The following is a 25,928-nucleotide window of genomic DNA, read 5'->3' on the forward strand; positions in this document are numbered from 1 at the left end:
CTCCAATAAGTGAATTAATCATAATTCCCTTATTAAAGCGAATTCCTTACAATAGAAATTGTGAGCGGATATGAGACATTGTATTACGATTTTAATAGTGGTGAATTTTATTCAGACAAATAATCCAATTATTTGTCATTTATATTTCTTAGTTATAAATTCCTTACATAATGATAGAGGTATGTGGACACTTTAAATCATACCGTGTACTGTACATTTACATTAACCACATATCCTACAATGTTTAATACAACCTTTTTAGTCAAGGCACAAGCTAAATAGTCGATTAAGAGCTAATGATCAATCGTTGCAATAATCGGCAAATAGTCGAATAATCGTTATAATAATCATTAGATTAGTCGATTATCAAAATAATTATTACAGCCCTACCTGCAATGTTTTTTTTCCCAACAGGGAATGTGTTTCCCAAACAATGACGGAACTTGCGGCATAACCACCATAGTACGATGCATCATTAGAGAAATTAACTAGCTTGTCACAACTGTTTCCTGAAACCGTAGTAACTATGTCGCACATCCATTGTTCAAACTACGTTGGTTCAACAACATAAAGCTGTCGTTAATGACATTACGCAGGGGGTGGAGTAATAACTTCAGGGAAAATGAAATTATAATAGCTCATTTACACGCACACCAGAAAGACGTTTAATGCGAGAAAGCTGCTCAAGACACGAAATAGGCATGCACCATGAGACAGATGCATTGCTCAGCAATAGATTTGTTTCACTCTACATCAGACTTCGGGGTTCCTCCGACGTGCTTGAACACAAATTCATGCGCGCACTCTTGAAATGGGCTCGTTCTATTCAGAAGAGATCTGCCTTATGCACTATTCCCTGTCTTCCCCTGTCTTAAGACTTTACCATCCACTGTGAGAGCAGTGGAGGGCTGAAAGATGTGAGGCTCCAAAATAACAGTCATTTGGATCTCACTTTTTAAGCCATTTTTATTAAAATTTCAGTTTGAAGATATCTGTAATGATTGCTCTCCCTCCCTTCGGAAGCTGATTTATCCTGTTTGGAACACAGCCAAAAATGCCACTTGTGCATTACCATGGGCACAGAAGCCGTGATATCCAACAGAAACCACTTAAAAGCGCTTTCTCTTAACAGTCTTTAATCCTTTAAACGGCTGCATTCATGTTTACATTACGTTTCAGAATGCCGCTTTCTGCAAAACCCTGAATAAGTCTTGTTTTTAAATGCATGTAAACATGATCAAAGACTTGACAGAAAGAAAGATATATATGGAATAAAAGATATAGAAGCCTCAGTGAACTGAAATGATGTCCACACATCAAACTAACAAGGAACTATCCTTCTAACCACAGGTAAAGAGCTGTAGTTCCAACCACACAACTTTGTGATGCTGTTTGGGAATGTTTGTTGGAACTACAGTTTCAGGAAACACCAAATCACTGAACTATACTGGTAACGATGGAACTTACAACCATAGTTGCCTAACGATGCTTTTGGGAAATGCACCCAGGGTTAGCTAATATTTTCGATTTCTCTTCTATTTGTATAGTGTTATTATGCTTTTTTCATGTCCAACTTTGGAATGTGATCTCAGACTCCATCATTTCAGATGATTACTGGACATTACTGATGCCCTTATAGATGTTCCAGGCTGTTAATGTCCTTGAGAACACCCGCAGTTCTCTATAACCAGTGTAACTGGGGCTACTGCTGGCGCTGTGCTTTCAAAAGATGTTTAGAAAGAGGTTCAGTTATCATGACATCAGAGGTTATCTGTGTTGTCCTTTGAGAGGCTTAGTTAGTGGGTGTGGTGTCATGGTAGTCCATGCTCATTTTAATTGGAACAAATGTGCTAATTAAGCAAATTCATTTCCTATGTTCCCTGGCTTATCACACTCATTTGAATCTGTCCCTTAGTGTTCATCTCCCTTCTCATCTCTCCATCTCCTACCAACCCCCAGAGGCCCATGCACACCCAGAAACAACCTGTGATTTGAATTCAAAACACTCACACTCGTACAGAATGCAAGAGATTTTCTCGCCAACAGACTCTTGGAGTGAGGAAAAGGAGATGGAGTAATTGATAATGGAAAAGCTTTAGATTAAGTCCCAGATAAGGGAAATAATTAAAAGAAAGAAAATGAAAGAATTTAGATAACAAGTAATGCAGGTTCTCGAAAGAAGGTGTTTTCAACTAAAAGCCAAGCTGATTTCTTTTTGGTACTCGATGCATTCAATCTGACAACACAGGGTCATTTTTATTTATTTTTTATTTTTTTTACTAAAAGGATAGGTAAGTACTGTCAAGTAAAGCAGGCAACATGACTTGATTAAGCACAAACTGCAAGACTGAGGCTTGTTGCCCTGCACACGTTAATACTCACAGCCTTTTTTTATTTTTATTTCTGTCATGTTGGCGCACAGACTACTCAACTAATCGCAGACTAGGTGTGTCAACTGCGAGATCATTTACCTCCATTCACTACAGCCGTTAGTTTCTATCCTACAGTTCTGTTCCCACACAAACTCAAGCACATAATAACACGAGAGTTGATCAACAAACATGAAGGAAGGGCTTCCGGTCATTTTTGAACTGATTTGCACAAAACAAGAAAAAGAGCTGAAAAATATGTGTGCGAAACAGTGCTTGGGGAGACATGTGGATGTTTTTTTTCCTCTTTCTTGCCCTCCACTTGTGCTCTTTCGCTCTCTCACTATTTCATTCACTGTTGCTCATTGCTACTCACAGCCAGCATTCAAACCAGTTTCTTCTATTCACTATGTGCTCCTAAATGTTGACAAATGTAACTCTTAGAAGATATACGCATTTAGAAATTTCAGTCTTTATGTTCCGGGAAAACGGGCCAAAAATATTGATGACTCATATTACACTACACAGATTTTCATAAAATGAAATGCTCTCTAGAATAAGAATACCCCTCCCCCTAATACCACCAGCAAGTATCAATGATGAACGATTAACCAAAAAAAAAAAAAAAAAACAGAAATCACAATATGACCCGATGTGATTTTCAAACCACGAGTGCTGCAATTTAATTTAAAAAATAAAGTCTCAGTGTGTTACCCGCTGTGCTAGCCTATGTGCACTGCTGTTTTGTCTGTAATGTGTAGTGCTTTGGGATCAGTGTATTACACATGTGGTTTCAGAGTGGTTCTGTGCTCTATACACACAAATACTGTCTATCGGGTTCCCTGGGTTACAGATTTGCTCTGCGTTCAGTTCGGTGTGCTAACGTGCACTGAGCGCATTACTGAAAGTGCCCCAGGTTTTCTTTAATTGCACATTTGTGTAATTTCACATACCTCTATGTTTGGTCGCTACAATTTAATATACACATTTAAAATAACCCCATGAGAGCAGGTTTTTGTTGACATTAAGGCAGATGAGAGCATTTCACTGCATTAAAAGGCTATTGTCAACTCAACTACAAACAACAGAAACTTCCATCCCTTCAGTTTTCAAAATAAAAGCTTCCGCCGAAATAGAAGCTTGAGGGTTTAACCGGACTACATAGTAAGTTCAGAAATTATTAAAGAAATTAATTACTATTGAATAATAATAATAATAATAATAATAATAATAATAATAATAAATTATTATAGTTATAATGATAATTATTGTTATACAATAATATGTTTGTATAATAATTTCTTAACTTAACATTATTATTATTGCAGTAATATAATATTCAAGTTATTTATTTATTAAGTTTGGTTCTTTTTAGAAGACTCAAGTGTGAACACCCTTTCTAGAACAGTATTTCTGTTCGGCAGTAAAGCATGGACAAAACATGGTTTAATTTTGGTTAAAATTATACTTAAAATTATTATTATTATTATTATTTTGTTTTTTTTAATGTTTATCATATCGCAGTTCAAATTGCAATTTTTTTTTCAAAATAATAGCAATTAGATTTTTTGTCCAAATTGTTCAGCCCTACTATTAAATATAACTAAAGCCTACTGGCTATATATATATATATATATAAAAGGAGAACAAGCCATTCAAAATGTGTTGCCCCACTTCCTGTTTTAATATAAAATACACAACCCGGTCTCATGACAAGTCATTTTAATAGCACAAAATGGTGAAATCGCAAGAACTTGTGTTCTTAAAACAGGCAACAGGTTTTATGAACCAATGAACGATATTATTAAGATTTTTCCAAAGTTTAACCCCAAACCCAATCCTAAACCTAACTATAAAGTGTAACCTCTCACCCAAACCCTAAACCTAACCATGATTTCAATAGGAAAATCGCTTTTGTGTACCACAGAGGGAAGAGATACATTAGGGTTTTAAACAAGCATCCTTACAATTTCTCATAAGGTTAACCTGATACCCAAACCTTAAACCAAACCGTAAAGTTTCTCTCCCAAAACCCTAAAATGAAACCATGATTTTAATTGATTTGAAATTCTGTTTGTTGATTGTTTGGTCTCTATGGGAATGAAAGTCGTACCTTTTCGTACGAGCCAAGTTTCGTACAATATCCTAATATTTGTCACAATACAGTGTTGGCAATATATCAACACAGGAACGAAAACTGTGCTGGTCAAATGAAATCACAGAGTCTTTAAAACATCAGTTTTGTAGTGTGTATTTGTCTATAGCTGTTGAGGCCCAACCTTAAACATGGAGAAGGGGGCATATGAGGTGCAATGGAGGGGAGAGAGTGAGAGGATAGAGACTGAACCACCACTGTTCTGAAACCTCTAGACTGGAACGGCAAAAAGAGTTAAATTAAAAGCATATGATGAAACAGTTCTCTCTGGCCATCATAAAGATGAAATATCTCATACATGACAATCTGATGGCTGATATATTGATTTTCCTGCCTCCATTATTCTTTAAAGGAGACCTATTATGCCCCTTTTTACAAGATGTAATATAAGTCTCAGGTGTCCCCAGAATGTGTCTGTGAAGTTTCAGCTCAAAATACCCCATGGATAATTTATTATACCATGTTGTAAATACCTCTTTTTGGGTGGAATCAAAAACACGCTGTTTTCGTGTGTGTCTCTTTAAATGCAAATGAGCTGCTGCTCCCCGCCTCCTTTCCGGAAGAGGTCTGTGCCTTTACAGCTTGTGCTTCGGATACTATAGCAACAACAATTCAGAACAAATATGACTGACACCGTAAATACCGGAGTCCAGCCATATATGTATGAGCAACCGTAAACGACGCAAAACATAGGCATTTTGAGTTTGTGATAGTGCTTCATATGTAGAAAATCACTTCCTGCCCTCCATCTGCATTTCACGCCACAGCAACGCAGTGACGTGACGTCATGTGCAAACAAGCTATAACAACATAGCTCTGGTCTCTGTGAATACAATCAGAGACAATGGTAACTTTAGCTGCATTAGCCGTGGAATCAGCTAACAAGAACATTCGGAAAGGCGATTTGCAAACATTCACAAAATATAAAGTGCGATACTTACATATTCAGGATATAAAGCTGGAACACAAACAGTTGGTACTGATCCATGCTTGAGAGTAAATTTTTTTTGAAAATCCTGCTTTATATTGACCCTCATTCACAAAGCGGTCCGGTGTAAAATGATTTGCACAAACATACACAAATTTTGGTATGTTTTGGGGCACATTTTCTTCACAAACAAAACTTGTCCACTGTGTCTTCAGTGGCTCTGATACCGGGAGTACATGAAGACTCTTATGTTCACTTTTACAGCCAACAACAGAACACTTATGACGCTTACGAAGTTGAGACATTATTCTTCTCACTGTAGCTGTTCCAGTGCGGACAAAAATGGCAGACTGTGTGTAGATCACTCAGGGGAGGATCTATGATAATAGGGTGGAGTCCATCACCAGTCATGGGCATGGCCTGCTCTAAAGTGACGTCACTTTAGAGCGGATATGAAAACCAGTCATTTTGAGACACTGTTTTTGATTAATAGAAATATAAGAAAGAGGAGTGGGTGGACTTTTAACATTGTAGGGTGGTTGTGCACACGCACTGCCGACTCACATTTGTGTTCAAACACCATGTAAATGTGAATTTTGCATAATAGGGCCCCTTTAAGGCTGTAGAGAGGGAGTCAAGCAATTTTAGCCATGCCATGCGTGTTTTCTGCTGTGGTGTTCTTGCGCAGAGGGCAAGAACTTGCACATAAACAGAGACTCCCAAGGGGTGTGCATTGCTTTTAATCTGCAAACACGCAGTGACATAAATCAACCCGTGTCCCCACGGCATAACGACTGCCGCCCCTCTGGACCAACTTAGAACTGGTAGCTGTTGGCAAACGATTGCTATTTGCATGACCAGTCATGCGAGCAGGGCACGTTGTCATGGCATTGCTACTGTATGTTTGTAAATACTAATGAATCAGACTGCTAAACATCAGGGCTGAACAAATACCACTAGACTGAGCATGACCGTAGAGTAACCTTTAATGCTGATGACTACCCTGTTTAAAAGACCAACTTTGGCCAGCATTAATTTCATGCTGGTTACTGATATTTTAGTACTTGTCTGGCTGGTAGACCAAAAAATGCTTGTTAAGAAGGCTGCTAAGGACATCAGCATACCAGCATCTCATACTGGGGACCAGAGGACGCCCATCCTGAAGTTTATTAGCTCCTGCCATACCCAGATCAACCCTTGGCCCGCTTTGGGGGGGGGGGGGGGGCTGTTGTAAGGAATTATTCTTTGTAAAGCTGCTTTGGAACAATATGTGACCTGATCAATAATTTTGAGTCACTTTGATCATGAAGCACATTTTGAGTTTAATGTGCTATTGTAAAAATAAAATTCTAAGCTTTCTAACAATACAATTATTATGTCATATAATATTTTACACACACTAAACCGTTGTTGAGATATAATCTTTAAAGTGTAGGCTGATATAAGAATTTCGATGCTTTTGTTTTTTTACTTGTGCATAAAACACAAAATATGACTCTAGGACAGTTACCCCATTTACATTGACAGGTGAGGGGTGGCACCTTGCTGATGTCTGGGACGCATCAGTACGGATTACCATTTACTCCTCATTTGTGATGTGTATTTGACTACATCCGTATGTGGTTTTTGTGATCCGATCACAAAATGTTTTTCACCCCGTTTACACCTGTTTTTAGCGCTGACCTCTTGTGATCGGACCCCCCGAAATACATCTTAAGAGCAGGTGTAAACAGGGTCAGTGACTCATGATGGAGTAGGAGCAGGTCATATTGAACTGAATTAAACAGAATTTAATATTTACTTGCATCCTACTTGACGTTTTCTGACACTGGACAAGTTGTGACCTGGGTAGGTTTGCACCAGCTGTGTGTAAGGTCTCACTTAAGTTAGTAACTACTAGTTAGTTTGTAACTAAGTCAGTGCTTAATTTGGTTGCACCATCTGTCCTTAAGGCAAGACTTAACTAGTAGTTCGTAAACTCTCCGTAAAGTAATGCGCAGTCGCATAATATGATGTTTACTTAAATTGATCTAATAAGCAGCCTTCAAATTTGTACACAGAAGTGTTAAAAAGCAGTGACTTTCAGTTTGATCTTGTTACGGTTGATGTTCAAACCTTGTTTGCTCACGTAACTGTCAGCTATAATAAATTATACAGTATCCCCACTGAAATATGATAAGTAATAAACAAGATTTCATTAATGGTATATTTAGCCTATGTAAATAACAATATTCAATAACTGTATCTAAAATGAATAAGGGGCAATAAATAAATAAATACTAATACAACAGGCTGGAAAAATAGACATTTATCAATTGTAATATCTTATATATTTTGTATATGCTGAAACTTGACACCGAGCGGCGTACACAGGAAAGTGCACCGTTAGATTGGTTTCATGCTGAAGAAGTACGTTTTTTACATAATGTTTTCTCCCGTAAATGTAAACGTAGTGTTGGTTTTGAGTCTTAGTCGAGTCCAAGTCAAGTCCGAGTCGTTACACAATCGAGTCGGACTCAAGACAGAGTCCATAACATGCCGAGCCTGAGTTGAGTCTGAATTAATCTGTTCAAGATTCTAGATTAAAATTGTAACCGTAAAACTCAACATCAATTTTTTAAGCTTATTTTAACCTTCAAAACTAAGAAAAACAATATGTCAATATACACTGGCGGCCAAAATTTTAAAATAATGTACAGATTTTGCTGTTTCGGAAGGAAAATGTTACTTTAATTTACCAAAGTGGCATTCAACTGATCACAAAGTATAGTCAGGACATTACTGATGTAAAAAACAGCACCATTACTATTTGAAAAAAGTCATTTTTGATCAAATCTAGACAGGCCCCATTTTCAGCAGCCATCACTCCAACTCCTTATCCTTGAGTAATCATGCTAAATTGCTAATTTGGTACCAGAAAATCACTTGCCATTATATCAAACACAGCTGAAAGCTATTTAGTTCATTAAATGAAGCTTAACCTTGTCATTGTGTTCGTTATTGAGTTGCCACAGTATGCAATAGACTGCCATGTCTTAAGGTCAATATTAGGTCAAAAATGGCCAAAAAAAAAAAAAAGAAACAGCTTTTTCTAGAAACTCATCAGTCAATCTTTGTTTTAAGGAATGAAGGCTATACAATGCTTGGTATTGCCAAAAAAAAATGAAGATTTCATACAAAGGTGTACACTACAGTCTTCAAATACAAAGAACAACTGGCTCTAACAAGCTCAACTGATGATGCCATTGCATCTACAATACACACTGCTCTCTCCCACCTGTTAAAAAAGAACACTTATGTGAGAATGTTGTTTGTAGACTACAGCTCAGCATTCAACACCATAGTGCTCTCCAAGCTTGATGAGAAACTCCGGGCTCTTGGCTTAAACAGCTCACTGTGCAGCTGGATCCTGGACTTCCTGTCAAGCAGACACCAGGTGGTTAGAATGGGCAGCAACATCTCCTCATCACTGACCCTCAACACTGGAGCCCCGCAGGGCTGTGTTCTCAGCCCACTCCTGTATTCCCTGTACACACATGACTGTGTGGCAACACACAGCTCCAATGCCATCATTAAGTTTGCTGATGACACAACAGTGGTAGGTCTGATCACTGACAATGATGAAACAGCCTACAGAGAGGAGGTGCACATTCTGACACACTGGTGTCAGGAGCACAACCTCTCCCTCAACGTCAGTAAGACAAAGGGGCTTGTGGTGGACTTCAGGAGAAGAGAAAGAGAACACAGCCCCATCACCATCAATGGAGCACCAGTGGAGAGAGTCAGCAGCTTCAAATTCCTGGGTGTCCACATCACTGAGGAACTCACATGGTCGGTCCACACTGAGGCCATTGTGAAGAAGGCTCATCAGCACCTCTTCTTCCTGAGACGGCTGAGGAAGTTTGGAATGAACCGCCACATCCTCACACGGTTCTACACCAGCACTGTAGAGAGCATCCTGACTGGCTGCATCTCTGCCTGGTACAGCAATAGCACTGCCCACTACCGCAAAGCCCTGCAAAGGGTGGTGCGAACTGCCAGACATATCATCGGAGGGGAGCTGCCCTCCCTCCAGGACATATATACCAGGCGGTGTGTGAAAAAAGCTTGGAGGATCATCAGAGACTCCAGCCACGCGAGCCATGGGCTGTTCTCACTGCTACCATCAGGCAGGCGGTATCACAGCATCAGGACCCGGACCAGCCGACTACATAACAGCTTCTTCCCCCAAGCAATCAGACTTTTGAACCCTTGATCTCTCAGGATTAAAATACATCAGCACTGCACTTTATTACTCTTATATCTCACAATGGACTGTCATAAATTATATTCTCTCTTAACAACACACTGGCAACTTACTATCAACCGACAGCCTGAATCTCAATATAGTACAATACAACCTACTGTATATTTTATATATACTATATATACTATTTTTATTGTATAATGTGTATTCTATATTGTGTGTATTGTATACTGTACATTGTATGTTATTATTTGTATACTGTGTTATGTGTAATTATGTGTATATTAGATTTTAAATTGTGTTGTGTAAATCTGATGTTTATTGTAATTGGTATATGTCTCATCACTGTCATGACTACTATGTTGCTTGGAACTGCACCCAAGAATTTCACACACTATTGCACTTGTGTATATGGTTGTGTGACAATAAAAGTGATTTGATTTGATTTTGACAGAAAGAGATGTGGAAGGCCCAGATGTACAACTAAACAAGAGGATAGTACATCAGAGTCTCTAGTTTGAGAAATAGATGCCTCACATGTCCTCAGCTGACAGCTTCATTGAATTCTACCTGCTCAACACCAGTTTCATGTACAACAGCAAAGAGAAGAGTTGCAAAGACAAAGCCACTTTTGAAACAGAAAACAAAAAGGAAAGGTTAGAGTGGGCAAAGAAACACAGACATTGGACAACAGATAATTGGAAAAGAGTGTTATGGATCTTACACCCATTGAGCTTTTGTGGGATCAGCTAAACTGTAAGGTGCGTGAGAAGTGCCCGACAAGACAGCCACATCTATGGCAAGTACTACAGGAAGTATCTGGACAAACTGACAGTTAGCATGCCAAGGATCTGCAAAGCTTTCATTGCTGCTCGTGGAGTATTTTTTGATGAGAGCTCTTTGAATTAGTTTAAGAAGTTCGGAATTTTTTTTTCCAAATTGTAATAGTAATTTTTCATGTTATTAATGTCCTGACTATACATTGTGATCAGTTGAATGCCACTTTGTTGAATAAAAGTACCAATTTCTTTCCATAAGAGCAAAATCTGTACATGCAAGCGAACAAAAGATTCTCCACCCGGCCCTCCACCGGGGGATGGAGTGGTCTTCTTACCAGCTCCAGATGAGTGGGTTTCTTCGACCCTGGGTCGCCCGTCTCAGGGGCGCTTTGACGACCTCTGTGGGTTCTTAGCGGCCGACTGTGAGACGGGTGGCGTCTGCTTCCTGCGGTGGGCTCCACGCCGGGGCCGGGCCGAAGGGGCGGGCTGCGGTGGAGCCGGTGCAGTCACCGCAGGGGGACACCCTTGGCGACGAGCAGACGGGGTGCGGGATCTTGAGCCGCGCCGGGGCAGGATATGCCAGATAGCCTCCGTCTGCTGCTTCACCGTCGAGAACTGCAGGGCAAAGTCCTCGACGGTGTCGCCGAATAGGCCAGCCTGGGAAATGGGGGCAGCAAGGAACCGTGTCTTGTCGGCCTTACCCATCTCGACCAGGTTGAGCCAAAGGTGGCACTCCTGGACCACTAATGTGGACATCGTCTGCCCAAGAGACCGCGGCGTGACACTTCTCGCAGTGAGAATATGAACCATCCACGAACGCTGCCTCCGTGTGGGTCGCGCCCAGACACTAAAGACAGCGATCATGACCATCTGAAGTTGAGAGGTAACGACCGCAACCAGGAATAACACACAATCGGAAAGGCATCTTTAAAAAGACGCGTCTTTAAAAAGACATTCCGTGTGTGCCGCTCTTTTAGAGAAATATACTCTTTTAGAGAAATAAACTCTTTCAGAAAATATACTCTCTTTTTTCTGCCGAAGTGCCCAGGGGTGTTCTCTGCAGTGCACCAGTGCAGAGGAGGGAGAAGCCACTGAAATGCGCCGTCAGATCCAGCAGAGGTGAATGAACAGTAGGAATTCAGCTCAATTAGCATGACCGTTCGGCTCCGAAGAGAAAATCTGAATGAGTGGTTGCATACCAGCTCCTTTTATACCCGTATGTCCAGGGGAGTGTCATGCAAATACCACTTGCCAATTTTCATTGGCCTTTTATCAAAGACCAGAGGTGTCTCGGGCTCCCAAGAGTGACCCCTAGTGTCACTACATCGACACAACGTCGAGTGAGTGACAGATAGCAAACTGTCCTTCAGCACACTTCTTATTGCGTTCTGTTGACATTTCAATTATTTGTTGCTTTCCCCTCCACTCAAACATACACCAAAGAAAGTGAAAGCTGCATTAGTCATTACAACCAGAGTTATTATTATTTCAAATTTTAATTTAGTTTTTATTTCTACTTCATTTTCAATTTGTCCATTCAAATTTTTATCTAAAATTATGAGTGAAATACATTTAATGTAATTAAATAAATACATTTCATGTGTTTAATACATTTATAAATGGTAATATTAAAATATTTAATAATGCCCATAAAATTAAATACAACAACATAAAATAAAAACAGAAGAGATCAGATACCATTAAAACAAATATATTTATATACTACAGTACTACACTTCACACTTTCAGTCCCCCTGCTGTGTCTAGGTTTAGCCTACTTCCCTAAAGTCAAGATAAAATTTTTCATAACAAACTCTCCTTGAGCTGACGTTTCGTTCTTTTCACATTACATTTAGTATGGATAATATGTGAATAGAGACTTCTCCCCTCACTTGTGTTCTTCAATTTATTTTCTGACTTTTTTGCCATTTAAACGCAAGTGCCAGCTTTACAGGTAACACACAGAGGTGGCGCTACAAACGTGTGACGGATTGAGTTGTACAATTTCTATCATGGTCTATTTCATCCATCATATTAGTTTAAATGTCCCTAATATGTAGCATATTTGATTTTGTCTTGATATAGTTAACATTTTCAGTTAGAAATGACTTTGCGTAGTAAGTGTGAGTCTGATAAAAATGTGTTCTATTTAATAATTTGCAGATTTGGGGAACGTACTTTTTAAAGTGTACTTATGTTATTGATATTTCTGGATGAGAGTGGCAGAGCATGTCTGGCGAATGGCGATCTCTTTCCCGCACACACATACAGCACGCTCGCGGGTGAGAGAGAGAGAGAGAGAGAGAGAGAGAGCGAGATAGAGAGAGAGAAAGTACTGTATGTGAAATAGTGCGCACTGCTGCTCTCAGCCAGAATAATCACACATAAGGACATATATGTGTGAAAACTGATGCGCAATATTAAATACACAGAATGTATGATAATACTAACAGTAGAGAGCACATCAATATGAAGACAAAGCCAAAATTTCATTTAGATGCAATTTTTAAATCCCGGCCAGAAGCTTTTTTCAGGTCTGTATAAGAGGATAGGTCTGGGGAAAAGAGGGTGTATGGTCACTTTATGTTACATTATTTTTTTGTTTGTTTGTTTGTTTGCTTTTCATTGCATCACAAATGCCATGGACTCGGCCGGACTCTGAAAAAATCCCAACTCCGAAAGGCTCGAGTCCGAGTCAAGTCCAAGTAAAAATGCATCCAAGTCCGTGACAAGTCCAAGTCCTTTAAAATTGGACTCGTGACTCGGACTCGAGTCTGAACTCGAGTACCCCAATCGTATGTAAATGAATGCCAACACCATCATATATGTCGAAAAGACTGAAGCCTCTCAACCAAACATGAGCACATTGATGTCATTAAATGAGTCTGCTTTTTTATTCCATCTGTTACTCCTGGTCAGAGGCTTCAGTATATATTTAGTTTATACGTAGGGCTACATTCTACCTAAGTTTGATGGTGCAATGCTCACATATCTAGCAGTGCGTAAATTGTGACTTAGTGCCCATTTACGCCACAACTAGACTAAGTTGTAACTTATGCATAGCTGATGCAACCGGCCCCTGTAAACTGTAATCCAAGTATCCTAACACGCTTGATCGTGACCAACAGCAGTGCCAAACTTAGACCTGAGAGGATGCAGTGCCTTTAGGGCACATCTAACACAGTACATACTGGGTTTCAGCTTTTTATTGCGCTGTCAGTCTGATAGGTGATGTAGAGGTCATTGTAAAAAGCTTCCAATTGCATCAATATGGCTTGTGTCTTGTTTGACAATGTGTCTTCTCTTTAATTGGCTATGTTGATGTGGGGCCGATATTTCTTTCAGACAGACTTTCAGGAAAAGGCTCTCATGCTGGTTTGTAAAGTTTGAGAAAAGGTTGCCAAAATATCAGCAATTCAACCTCTACAGTCCCCTCTTGAAATTTTCAGTATAAGTATTTCACTGGTTATAAGTATAAGGGTTTGCATTCTGCTCACAGTCACATTGCTTCTCTGTTGGATTAGATTGACAGTAAACTTTCATTAAAGCTACATTAAAGGGATTTTATGGATTTTTGTAGATACTGAAAACAGCTGGATTTAACCTGCCAAATCTGACACCTTTTCCAGGTTGAGTGGCTAAAGAATGAAGAGCCAGTGAGTTTGCTTGATGATATCAACATTGACACTCGAGCTGACCACAACCTGATCATCAATGAAGCAAGGCTCTCTGACTCGGGAAACTACACCTGCCTGGCAAGCAACATCGTTGCTAGGAGACGGAGTGCCACAGCAACCGTCATTGTGTTTGGTATGATATGTATTTGTTGGAATACTCTTTCTGTCACTATTTTATAAATTTCACATAACACTCTATATGACTTTCTTTCTTTAGTGGAACACACAATGAGAAGATTAGCAGAATGCTGGCACTGCTCTTTTCCATGCAAAGACCAAGGGCTGGAAAGCTCCAAACAGGACAATAAAAGCAACTATAAAAGCAACTTAAAGTAATTCATGTGGCTATATTCTACATTTTCTAAAGCCAAACAATATCTTTGTATGAAGAACAGACCAAAATCTTAGTTATTATTTGCTCAAGCCTTTCCGGCCTTTTCAGTTTTCAAATCGCATTCATATTCACGTATATTCGCATTACAAGAGATTTGACGTCAGTGATACCAAACACCATTTGTTTTTGCATGCTGGTGACCAGCTGTCGCAGCATGCTTAAATATGCAGAATTGTGAATATTCCTTTAATGCTAAGTAATGCTAACCTTAAGTTCCAAAAAGGACAATAAAAGCAAATATAAAAGCAACTTAAAGTAATTCTTGTGGCTATATTCTACATTTTCTAAAGCCAAATGATAGCTTTGTATTAGGAAAAGACCAAAATTTAAGTCATTTTTTACTATGTCTTTCCAACCATCTGCAGTTTTCAAATCTCATTCATGTTCACTTATATTCACATTACTCAAGGTTTAACATCAGTGATACCCAACACCATTGGTTTCTGTATGTCATGTGACCATTTGTGGTGCAGCATATTTAAATATGCAGATGTGTAAAGATCCCTTTAATGCTAAGTAATGCTAGCTTTAATGCTAACTGCTGTCTTTTTCTAATCTTTTTTAGTGAAACTACCATAAAAGTTCTGTTCACACATTTAGATCTCACAAGAGCATTAACTTTGTATAGATCATTATGTGTAAAAGTTTGACATGCTGCAGAATGGCACCGCCCATCTGTTTAGTCACCTACATTGACCTTCAATGTAACAGATTACCAAAAATTATCACCTATTAATCACCATCAGGCCCTCACATGACACAGCAACTTATCAAATAATATTTCATCACAAGGGACGTAATGTAGAAATACACAATTTCATAATTTCCCCAAACCTGTATCTGCATGGAGCCATCACTTAGACACCCAGTGTGGGTTCGATTAACTATTTTTGTCAACACATAATGAGTTAATGATTCTAAAACTCCCTGCATGGCTATCTTTGCCACAGTTCAGGCTCGATTAGCTTAATTGACATGGTCTCCTAATGTTGTAACCTCAATATTTTGATGGTAAGGTAATATTGTGCACTCTCTCTCTCCCTATGTGTGCCTTCTAAGAGTCAGTCACAGATTAGGACTAGCGCTGATGGTGTCAGAAGCTTGATTAAACACTCTGAAAAGCTTTGACATGTGCTGTAAGAAACAGGCAGTGCTGATTGAGCGCTAGCTGACTGATCTGCAATTAACGTTTAGCAGCTAGCGTAGCTTCTACAAATTAACATGGCTCCCAGCAGATCCTATGGCATAGAAGTCACAAGAGAATTGGCTTGTATGCTTTTTTAAGCAAGAAATGTATTTTGTACAGTATGTTGTTCATAGAACTCCACTAATTAATTAATGCAATTGAAGATAGGAAAATTAACTAGAACACACTTCAGATCTGATATTTACATCCAGAATACAAATTCCTTTATTTGTACTGTATGTTTCTGTTTTCATTCAAGATAAACTTTCATATTAGCCATTTATTTCTCTCATTAAGTCTTTATTATGGCCATCAGCACGTCCCCCAGACCTGCTTATAAAGTCTTGGGCTATATATAATGGCATCTAATGTAACATCTGTATAATACAAATGAATCTCATCCACATTCCATTTAGATAATCTAGTTAGAAATTTCTCGGTTGAATAGATAAGTGGGGCACTATGATGTAGAGTCGTGTGTTGTTTATTTAGCCCTGTGCACAGTATGTACATGTACATTGCTGAGACATCTGAAAAAAATCTGGAAAAACAAAAATCACATTCTAATTTAAGCATCTTATTTGTGGACAACTATATGGTAAATCTCTTAAAAAGTGTGGATTTACATATAGTCTAAATCATAAACATCATGAAAACAGCACTTCTGTACAGCGACTGCATGACTCAGTGAATCGTTAATTTATATGATTTTCCAAACAAACTAATTCATTAAAATGAATCTGACTTCCCAGTGTTACATATGAGAGAGTATCCATATGAGCAAATGCTAAATAAAATTAAAACCACACACACCACCTAACATAACACCTAACCAAACATTTCAACAACTTTGGCTATGTAAAATTATGTAAGGATAAAGAACAGACGTTATTAAAATAACGTTAATGGAACGTCCTTATTATTAGTTTTCAATTCAATGGTAGTTTTCACAACAGAAGGAGAAAACAGTCTTAGTGTAACATTGTTTGTACATCATTTAGGTTTCGTTCATACAAGGATCGTATGTCCTACTTTACATTTTCTTCTGAGAGTAAAAACTGATAAAGATAATGGCATATGATTTTTTTTTTTTTTTTTGGTAATTTGTCATATTTTCAGAACTGTTACACTATAATGTTCTACTCATGTTAAGAAATCTGAACATTTTCTCATTCCCACAACCACAATGCTACATTTGGGAAACATTTTATGAACATAAATTTGTTAGCAGAGACAAAAGGCACAGTAGTACTAAAAAACTACAGGCTAATACTGATTCACTCTTTTTTTTTCTCTCTTCTTTGTCAGTGAATGGAGGGTGGTCATCCTGGGCGGACTGGTCAGAGTGTAACATTCGTTGTGGGAGAGGAGTTCAGAAACGGACCCGGACCTGCACTAACCCCGCACCCCTTAACGGAGGGGCGTTCTGCGAGGGAATGTCCGTTCAGAAGAGCACCTGCACCTCTCCCTGTCCAGGTTAGAGGACACAACACTTAGCAAATGGCAATGAGTTGTGTGCTTGTAGTCTGAATTGAATGTGATAAGGGAGCCTGGGTATCTCAAAATAATGAAAAATAATTTTTTATTTTGTGTTGTCCTCCCTGGTTGCACGCAACAACAAATACCAGGACAGTCTGATTTTGACTCATATGAGCCAGTTCTTTTAATGAAAAATTAAAACACTCATAAATCAGTCGCAAACTCGTGAATTATCAGTTTGAAACATTGTAACAACTTACAAATCCTCATAGTGTCATTTTCCTCAAATCTTAAGAGAACTTAGTGTGTATAATTATCAAATTTGGACCAAATAATATGCACTTATAAACACAATTTGCCCTCTCTGGAGATTTTCCTGCATTAAATGCAGAATTTCTCTCTCCACTCTGCAATACATTGTTTCTAAAACCCAGAAGTGCATTTTACCAGCAGATTCAATAGTTCAATGCTGGTCAGTCAGGCGGTGTGACTGTCTCACTGCTATGCCTTGTTAATTAAACATGCTTTCTGAACACATTGATGGCAAATCCATCTGTCTGGGAACCTGCGTATAAAACAGCAGCTTGAAAGTATGTACAGAATTTGAATTGATCTTAGTGGCAGAAGCCTCTTGAGTTTTACAGTTGATATGTGTCTGGTAATGTGGCGCCTGCTGTCATTCTCTGAGACTTTCTGTGTACTGTCTAAAGTGTAATATAATGCTCCACAAAATGAGAGAGAGAGAGAGAGAGACAGACAGACAGACAGATAAATGGAGATAAAAGAAATTCAGAAAGACAGGCAACTATAAGAGTATTTGGATACGTGAGAGAGACTTAAAGAAGGAACGTTAGAATTGTAGAGTTTAGGGAACAAAGAGGATGTACTAGTAAGACCGATAATAATAATTCCTTACATTTATCTAATGCTTTTCTAGGAACTCAAACAATAATAACACTGCTATGAAAAGCAGAAAGGGTCAAAATTCTTCAGCATTTTAAAATACATACGCCAGGGGTCCCCAAACTACAGCCTGCGGGCCGAATACGGCCTTCTGAAATGTTTTGGCCAGCCCACGAAACCATGCCTGTCACACGTTTTGACCAGTTTGTAGGGATGGGCGGATCGATCCTAAAGTATCGATACTTCCGATATTGATGTTGTATCAAAAATATCGATCCTCACACAAAAATATAGATTCTAGCATTTTTTATTTTATTTTTTTAAACTAGGGATATTATTATTTGGATACCATGAACATGAACAATAATCATAAGCTTAAAAGTAAAATAAAAACGGATTAGGCTATATTAGCAAATATTTGTGCAGGATGGGAACTAATTCTCCTTCCGCTCATCTTAACATGCATGCTGAAAGACACAAGCAGACAAGCGCTTGCGCCGTCACAAGACTCGTTCAGACAAGAGGGATCAGTGCCTTGTAGAGTTAATGATAGAAAATGAGAGAAAGAGCTTCTGGAGTAAATTCATGCTAAAATAACATATCTAAAGGTGACATTTCTTATAATGAGTTTGTGTGATTGTTGTTAATAAGTAATTTAAAAAATAGTTAACCATTGTTTTATTAAAATAATATTGAAATAACCATTTTTGTTTGTTTTTATTTTTACTATTTATTTATTTATTTATTTATTTTTCCAGAAACCATGGTTTTACTACAGTAATATTGTAGTAGTAGCCATGGTTAATTGTGTGGTAACTATGGTTTAACTAAATGCCATGGTTAAACTATAGTTACTGTTGTGAAACCATGGTTAATTTTTGTAAGGGTAAACAAATCAGAAGTCTAATAATTTTCTGTTTAGGCTCACAAATTATAAAATAATAATAATAATAATAATAATAATAATACTGACTTGAATTATGACTAAAATAATAATATTTTAAATTACCCATTTTAAAAAAACATATTTAATAGAAGTATCGGTATTGGTATTGGTATCACAATATTGGACTTGAAATGATTGGTTTCGGATTGAAAAGAAAATAAGTGGTATCGCCCATCCCTACCGGTCCGCTAGTGATGGGTCTTTCATGAACGATTCGTTCATTTTGAATGTTTTATGTGACTCAAAAGAACGAGTAGTCTCAGAGAGTGATCCATTCATTTTGTGTTGGCTGCGCATGCGCATTGCGCAACCTCCATTCATTTGTTACGTGAAAACCGCAAAGGCAGTGTAGAGGAAACAGAAATGATTAGTTCACCTTTCAACTCTTTTGGTCCAAGTCGTTCATTCTGTTGTCACGTGACAGCCATATATGCTATGCATTGCTCACACAGAATCAGAAATTATTAGTTCAGCTCTCGAGTCTTCTTGTCCAAGTCATTCGTTCTTTTGTGAAGTGACAGCCATATGCTATGCATTGCTCACACAGGAAACAGAAAGATTAGTTCACCTCTGGATTGAATCTTCTTGTCCGAGTCGTTCATTCTTTTGTCACATGACAGCCGTATACGCATATGGCTGTCACGTGACAAAAGAACGAACGACTCGGACAAGATGACTCGAGAGGTGAACTAATCATTTCTGTTTCCTGTGTGTGTGCATAGCGTATATGGCTGTCACATGACAAAAGAACGAACGATTTGGACAAGAAGATTAAATCCAGAGGTGAACTAATCTTTCTGTTTCTCATAATTTGTCCTTGGCTGCATTATCATTTTTTCCTTATTAGGACTATAATCAAAGTTTACATAAGTAGACATGTTTGGGGGATTTGGCTATTGAAAATGTAGCATTTTAATTTAATTCTGCTCAAATGAACGAAATGAATGAAATGACTTGAATAAAGATTTGTTCATTTTGCTGAACGAGACTCAAAGATCCATGTCAGTAAAATGATCCGTTCTTCCCATCACTATGGTCCGCACTGGAAGCGCGAGACTGCTTTGGTGGCTTTTCATGCCTGTAAGACTGACAACAGTGTGAGCCAATAGCATTTGAGTGCAGGCTGTTAAGGAGCATATCATTGGTTTCATCCACTGAACAAATACACCCCTTCACTGAAGTTCGAGTAGGTAATTTGAGTCTGAACGAATTAAGACGTCTCAATCATGAACGAACTGAATGTACTTGTAGTTTGTTCAGTCCGGCAATCTCATTCAACAAGAAAATGGACCGGATGAGTTATGAATACAACGGTGTGATAAAAAATTATTACAATTACATCCATACTTTATTAAAACGAATACGTATTTTTTTTAGGCTAGTATTGTTGTCTTTTTTTTGTATAGCTTGATAAAAAGTCATGCTCATGTAACGGGAGCCAGCTGATAGATAGCTGTGCAATGTGTATAAACCTCACTCTCCTGACCGCAAGAGGTGCACTAGCGATTGACGCTATGGGCTTTAGCCTCTTTGTTAGCGCACCCGCCTCTCATGTCAGAGACGCCGGTTCGAGTCCCGTACAGAGCGGGTAGAACAGGAGCCTAACAATGGTGCCGTGACCCAGATGGGAGTGAGGTTTGGGGGGAAGAATGTAATGGTGGCCAGCTGATAGATAGCTGTGCAATGTGTAAAAACCTCTCTCTCCTGACCTCAAGAGGTGCACTAGTAACTGACGCTAGATGCTGTAGCCTTTAGCCTCCTTGTTAGTGCACCCGCCTCTCATGCCGGAGATGCCTGTTTGAGTCCCGTATGGAGCGGGTAGAACAGGAGCGTAACACTCAGCAGTTCACAATATGATAGAAATGCTTTGTTGTCATTTGTGGGGTGCTTAATTGATGCTTAAACACTGCAGTGCTGAAGTATCTTAGTAGAATTGTTCAGACGCAAAATTAAAAAAATTATAGCCTAATTAGACTTGTTCCTTTCATAAAGAACTCTGCTTTTTCTTTGTTTAAAGCATAAAAGATGGCCATTTGGTGCCATCTTCTGGCGCAAAGGCATAATATACAGAAATGGTCAATAAACTAATCTGAACTAATCTTTTTGGTGAACAGATTAAAAAGACTTGAGTCAAAGAGATGAATCAAAATACCCACCACTAATGGATAGAGTACTTATTACAAGTTCTTTGAGCTAGTGGATGTATTCACTGATGTAAGTTGAAATAGGCTAAAATGTAACATTTCACACAGATTTTAAGTTTTTTCTTGTTAGTCTACAATAGAAAAATATATAATAAAAGTTCTGTTGAAATGACTGGAAAAAGTTTGGGGTCCCCTGACATACGCAGTTTAAAAAACAAGACTCGGGGCCTGGGTAGCTCAGAGATTACTGACACTGACTACCACCCCTGGAGTCGCGAGTTCGAATTGAACAAAAGGCTAGTGACTTTTGGGTGTGTCTGAGGCAGAGACCTTAAAACCTTTCTAGTTCAGCACCAATAATACTGACATTTATTTAATAACAAATGACACCTCGTTTCAACATTGTCATAAACCAAAATTAAAGAGAAAGTTCACCCAAAAATGAAAATTATCTCATCATTTACTCATTTACTCACCATCATGCCATCCCAGATGTGTACGACTTTCTCTCTTCTGCAGAACACACAAAAAGATTTTTAGAAGAAAATCTTAGATCTGTATGTCCATTCAATGCAAGTGAATGGTGGCCAGGCCTTTGAAGCTCCAAAAAGCAGATCAAGTCAACATAAACATAATTCATCAAATTCCAGTGGTTAAATCCATGTCTTCTGAAGCGATCCGGTTGGTTTTGGGTGAGAACAGACCAAAATGTTACCCCTTTTTCACTGTACATCTTGACAAAAGTCTCCTTGGCGATCATGATTTCAAGCTCAATTACACTTCCCATAGCGCCATCTAGTGCTCTGTGCATGCACTTGGAAGTGTAATCGAGCTTGAAATCTAGATCGTGTTTAGAGATTGCAATAGCAAGATTCTCACCCAAATCCAACCGGATCGCTTCAGAAGACATTGATTAAACCACTGGAGTTTATGCTACCTTTATCTCCGTTTTGGACCTTCTGGGTTCTGGCCACCATTCACTTACATTGTGAGGACCTACAGAGCTGAAATATTCTTCTAAAAATCTTTGTTTGTGTTCTGCAGAAGAAAAAATAAAACACATCTGAGATTTACATTTATGCATTTAGCAGATGCTTTTATCCAAAGCAACTTACAGTGCCCTTATTACAGGGACAATCCCCCTGGAGCAACCTGGAGTTAAGTGCCTTGCTCAAGGACACAATGGTGGTGGTTGTGGGGATTGAACCAACAACCTTTTGCTAACCAGTTCAGTGCTTTAGTCCACTACACCACCACCACTCATCACCACTGAGATGGCATGAGGATGAGTAAATGATGAGAGAATTGTCATTTTAGGGTGAACTGTCACTTTAAATATTGATCTGTTTTTTCATCCACACCTATCATATCAGTTCAGAAGACATGGATTAAACCACTGGAGTCGTATGGATTACTTTTATGCTGCCTTTATCTGCTTTTTGGAACTTCAAAGTTCTGACCACCCTTCAATTGCTTTGTATTGACCAACAGAGCTGAAATATTTTGCAGAAGAAAGTCATACACATCTGGGATGGCATGAGGGTGAGTAAATGATGAGATAATTTTTATTCTTGGGTGAACTACCACTTTTAATTAAATGGATGGCCCCATACGCATCCACAAAGGTAATGGATAAGCTCTGATATTCACTGACTCTCGAACCACCCCTGAGAGAGAGAAAAGGACAGAAAGATAAACTGATGGACTGAAAGAGAACAGCAGAAAAAGAAAGAGTTATCAACAACTGCTTGTAATCATCCTGGTCCTTGGGTGCAGTTAAACTGTCTAAATTTATGGTTTCACTGAAAGCAGCAATCACATGGGAACCACTAGTCATGATGGGAAAAAAGTTATCTGAGGAGGGCACCAGTCACTCGTCGACGAGAAAACTTAATCTCGTTCTCCAGCCCTGCTCAATCCCAGTGCCCCACTCAACAGAGACATACAAACATGGCATTTGCATTTAGATTAGCCGCAGAGGAAACACCAGCAGCCCGTTGAGTCGTTAGGGTAAAGGAGATGGAACAAGACAAAAATAAATTGTCTTTTGCTTTTGTCTGAGACAAACCTTGAGAGAAAAAATCCTGGAATTATAGAACACCACCCAAGGAAAAAAGAACGAACATCTCTCAAAGCACTGCAAGCTCTGGAAAATGTGTAGCAGATGCAGGAGTTCTCTGAGAGGAAGTATATATTATGTTTTGAAAACTGTATGTGTTTTTGTGTTTGACAGTGGATGGTGGCTGGTCAGAGTGGACGTTGTGGTCTGAGTGTAGTTCTGAATGCGAGAGGCAGCGTACTAGAGAGTGTACCGACCCGGAGCCCAAAAATGGAGGCAGACTGTGTGATGGAGCAGCTCTGGACACTGACAACTGCACTGGAGACCTCTGCATGCAAGGTGAGTATTCAGTCATCATCATTTTCATCACCACTACTACCATTACCATTACTGTCATCATTGCTACTATCATCAACCTCATTATCATCATTGCTACTATCATCACCATCAGTACCATTATCACTACCAGCATCACCATCATTGTCATCATCGCTACTATCATCACATCATTGTCATCATCGCTACTATCATCACATCATTGTCATCATCGCTACTATCATCACCATCACTGTCATCAATGCTTCTATCATCACCATTATTTTCATCACCACGACTATAATCACCATCATTGCCATTATCGCTACTATCATCACCATCATTTTCATCACCACTTCTATCATCACCATCATTGTCATCATTGCTACTATCATCACCATCATTGTCATCATCACTGCCATCATCGCCATTATTGTCATCATCGCTACTATTCTCACCATCATTGTCATCTTTACTACCAACATTACTATCACCGTCATTGTAACATTGTCATCTTTGCTAATATCGCCATTATTGTCATCATCGCTACTATTCTCACCATCATTGTCATCTTTACTACCATCATTACTATCACCATCACTGTTATTGTCACATTGTCATCATCAGTACTATCACCATCAATGTCACTAGGGATGTGCTGAATGACTAATTTCACTGACGTTTACATGGAAATTTTGAAGTCGACCATAATTGAAATCTGCTGCTGGAAAGAACCCAGAAGTGCGGTTTCCTGCTGTGTGAGGTCAGATTAATTTAATCTATAGGCTGTGTCTCGTTTGGAAGGGTGCGTCCTCCGGAGGTCACATTTGTCGGCCGCATACATCATCAAGGCTGTCTCGTTTCAGAAAAGCGAGTAGGACACTTCGAATGCAGCCTTCGAATGCGACCTTCTTTCACAGGAATTCGGAGGATGCATGAGCTGTATCCTTCGTAAGCACTCACAAAATGTCTAAAAAAAAATGACGGCAATTTGCCCGTAAATATGACGTTCAAACGCAAGTAATGTTAATTCCCAAATTGAAGTACCTCAGTAGATGGGTGCAGAGTATATAATATGTATAATTATATTAATATGTAATTAAAATAAAGTATTAGACTAAAAGTACACCTGTAAAATCTATTTTCTTTTCTGTCTACATCATTATAACTCACCTAAATTTTACCTCATACATTCCCTTCCAAAGGGAATTTGTTACCTTCTCACTCAAAGTGCTTGCGCTTGTTAAAGAGTGGCGTGCTGTCATAGCAACCATGTTACGTTCTGTTTCCGTTTCTCCTACGAAGGCAGTCTCGTTTAAACGAAACTTCTTTAAAGGAGGACGCTCGGTATACTGCAGCCTTCAAAGGACGTGTTGTACCTAGCATGCAGCCTTCCAAATGAGACACAGCCATAGAGAACCCAGCCTATTCTAAACGGAATTCACCATGTAAAAGTTACTTAACATATTAAAACAGTCAGGACATTGTTGAAAATAATTAACAGGTAGACTAAGCCAAATCTACGAGAGAGAATAAAATGCAATGAAAAGTTGCAGGTTTTTCACAACGTGCAGTCGTGCATTAGCCATTGATCTAATATGACAGCTGTTCGGTAAAGAACATTAACCAATAACACTTACGATGTAAAAAAAAAAAAAAAAAAAAAGTAGCCATAGGATAGAAAAAATAGGCCTGTGATGTAGCCTACAATAAACCTAATGTATTCTAAACATGACGTGCACACAGAATAAAAGATAGTTTAACACGTTAAGCAGTCGGCACCTCGTAAAAAATAAACAGACATGGTCCGGTGAAAGACGGGACTTGACTCACCTGAGGCTGCTATCCTGCGCTTGAAAAAGCCTACACAGTGGAAAAATAACGTACAAGCATGCAAAGATGTAAAGAAGACTCAAATGTGAAAACATACATAGGGACTTTCAAATGTTTGGAAATCTGATTCCCGCACCATCACAGCATTGATTTCATAATTACTTTGCTGAATTTGCTTGTCTAGCGAGAGGACATTTTGCTGCGCGCACCGTGAGTGAGAGTGGGAAGAAGCATGCGCAGAATGAGGTGAAATGAAATGCTGTATCTGCTCCAGATATCCTCTTTTTAAAATAATAATTGTATTATTAATTCTGTTTAACATGCTTAACACAGGCTAACGATTGGGGTAAATTCTGTCATGTGACACTATATTTTATATGACAATTTTCTTGACAAAAAGTGTTTCCAAACCAATTTTTCGCGACATTTGAAGTATCGACATAGAGTTTATGCACTAGAGTTAAACGGAAAAATATTATGTCGACACTTGTGAAATTTTACAATTTCCATCAGCC

General features: G+C 38.7%; 1 protein-coding gene across 1 annotated transcript in view; it reads left to right on the top strand.

Annotated features, from left to right (window-relative positions):
- The window catches only part of LOC127431079 (netrin receptor UNC5D-like), a 335,898-nt gene that overhangs the window by 263,678 nt on the left and 46,292 nt on the right, over positions 1-25,928 (top strand). The window contains exons 5-7 of the mRNA XM_051681323.1: positions 14,107-14,287; positions 17,043-17,210; positions 23,440-23,604. Coding sequence (XP_051537283.1) covers positions 14,107-14,287; positions 17,043-17,210; positions 23,440-23,604 — 514 coding nt within the window. The remainder of the gene's footprint in view (positions 1-14,106; positions 14,288-17,042; positions 17,211-23,439; positions 23,605-25,928) is intronic.

This window comes from Myxocyprinus asiaticus, chromosome 40 (assembly GCF_019703515.2).
Source record: "Myxocyprinus asiaticus isolate MX2 ecotype Aquarium Trade chromosome 40, UBuf_Myxa_2, whole genome shotgun sequence".
Lineage (NCBI taxonomy): Eukaryota > Metazoa > Chordata > Actinopteri > Cypriniformes > Catostomidae > Myxocyprinus > Myxocyprinus asiaticus.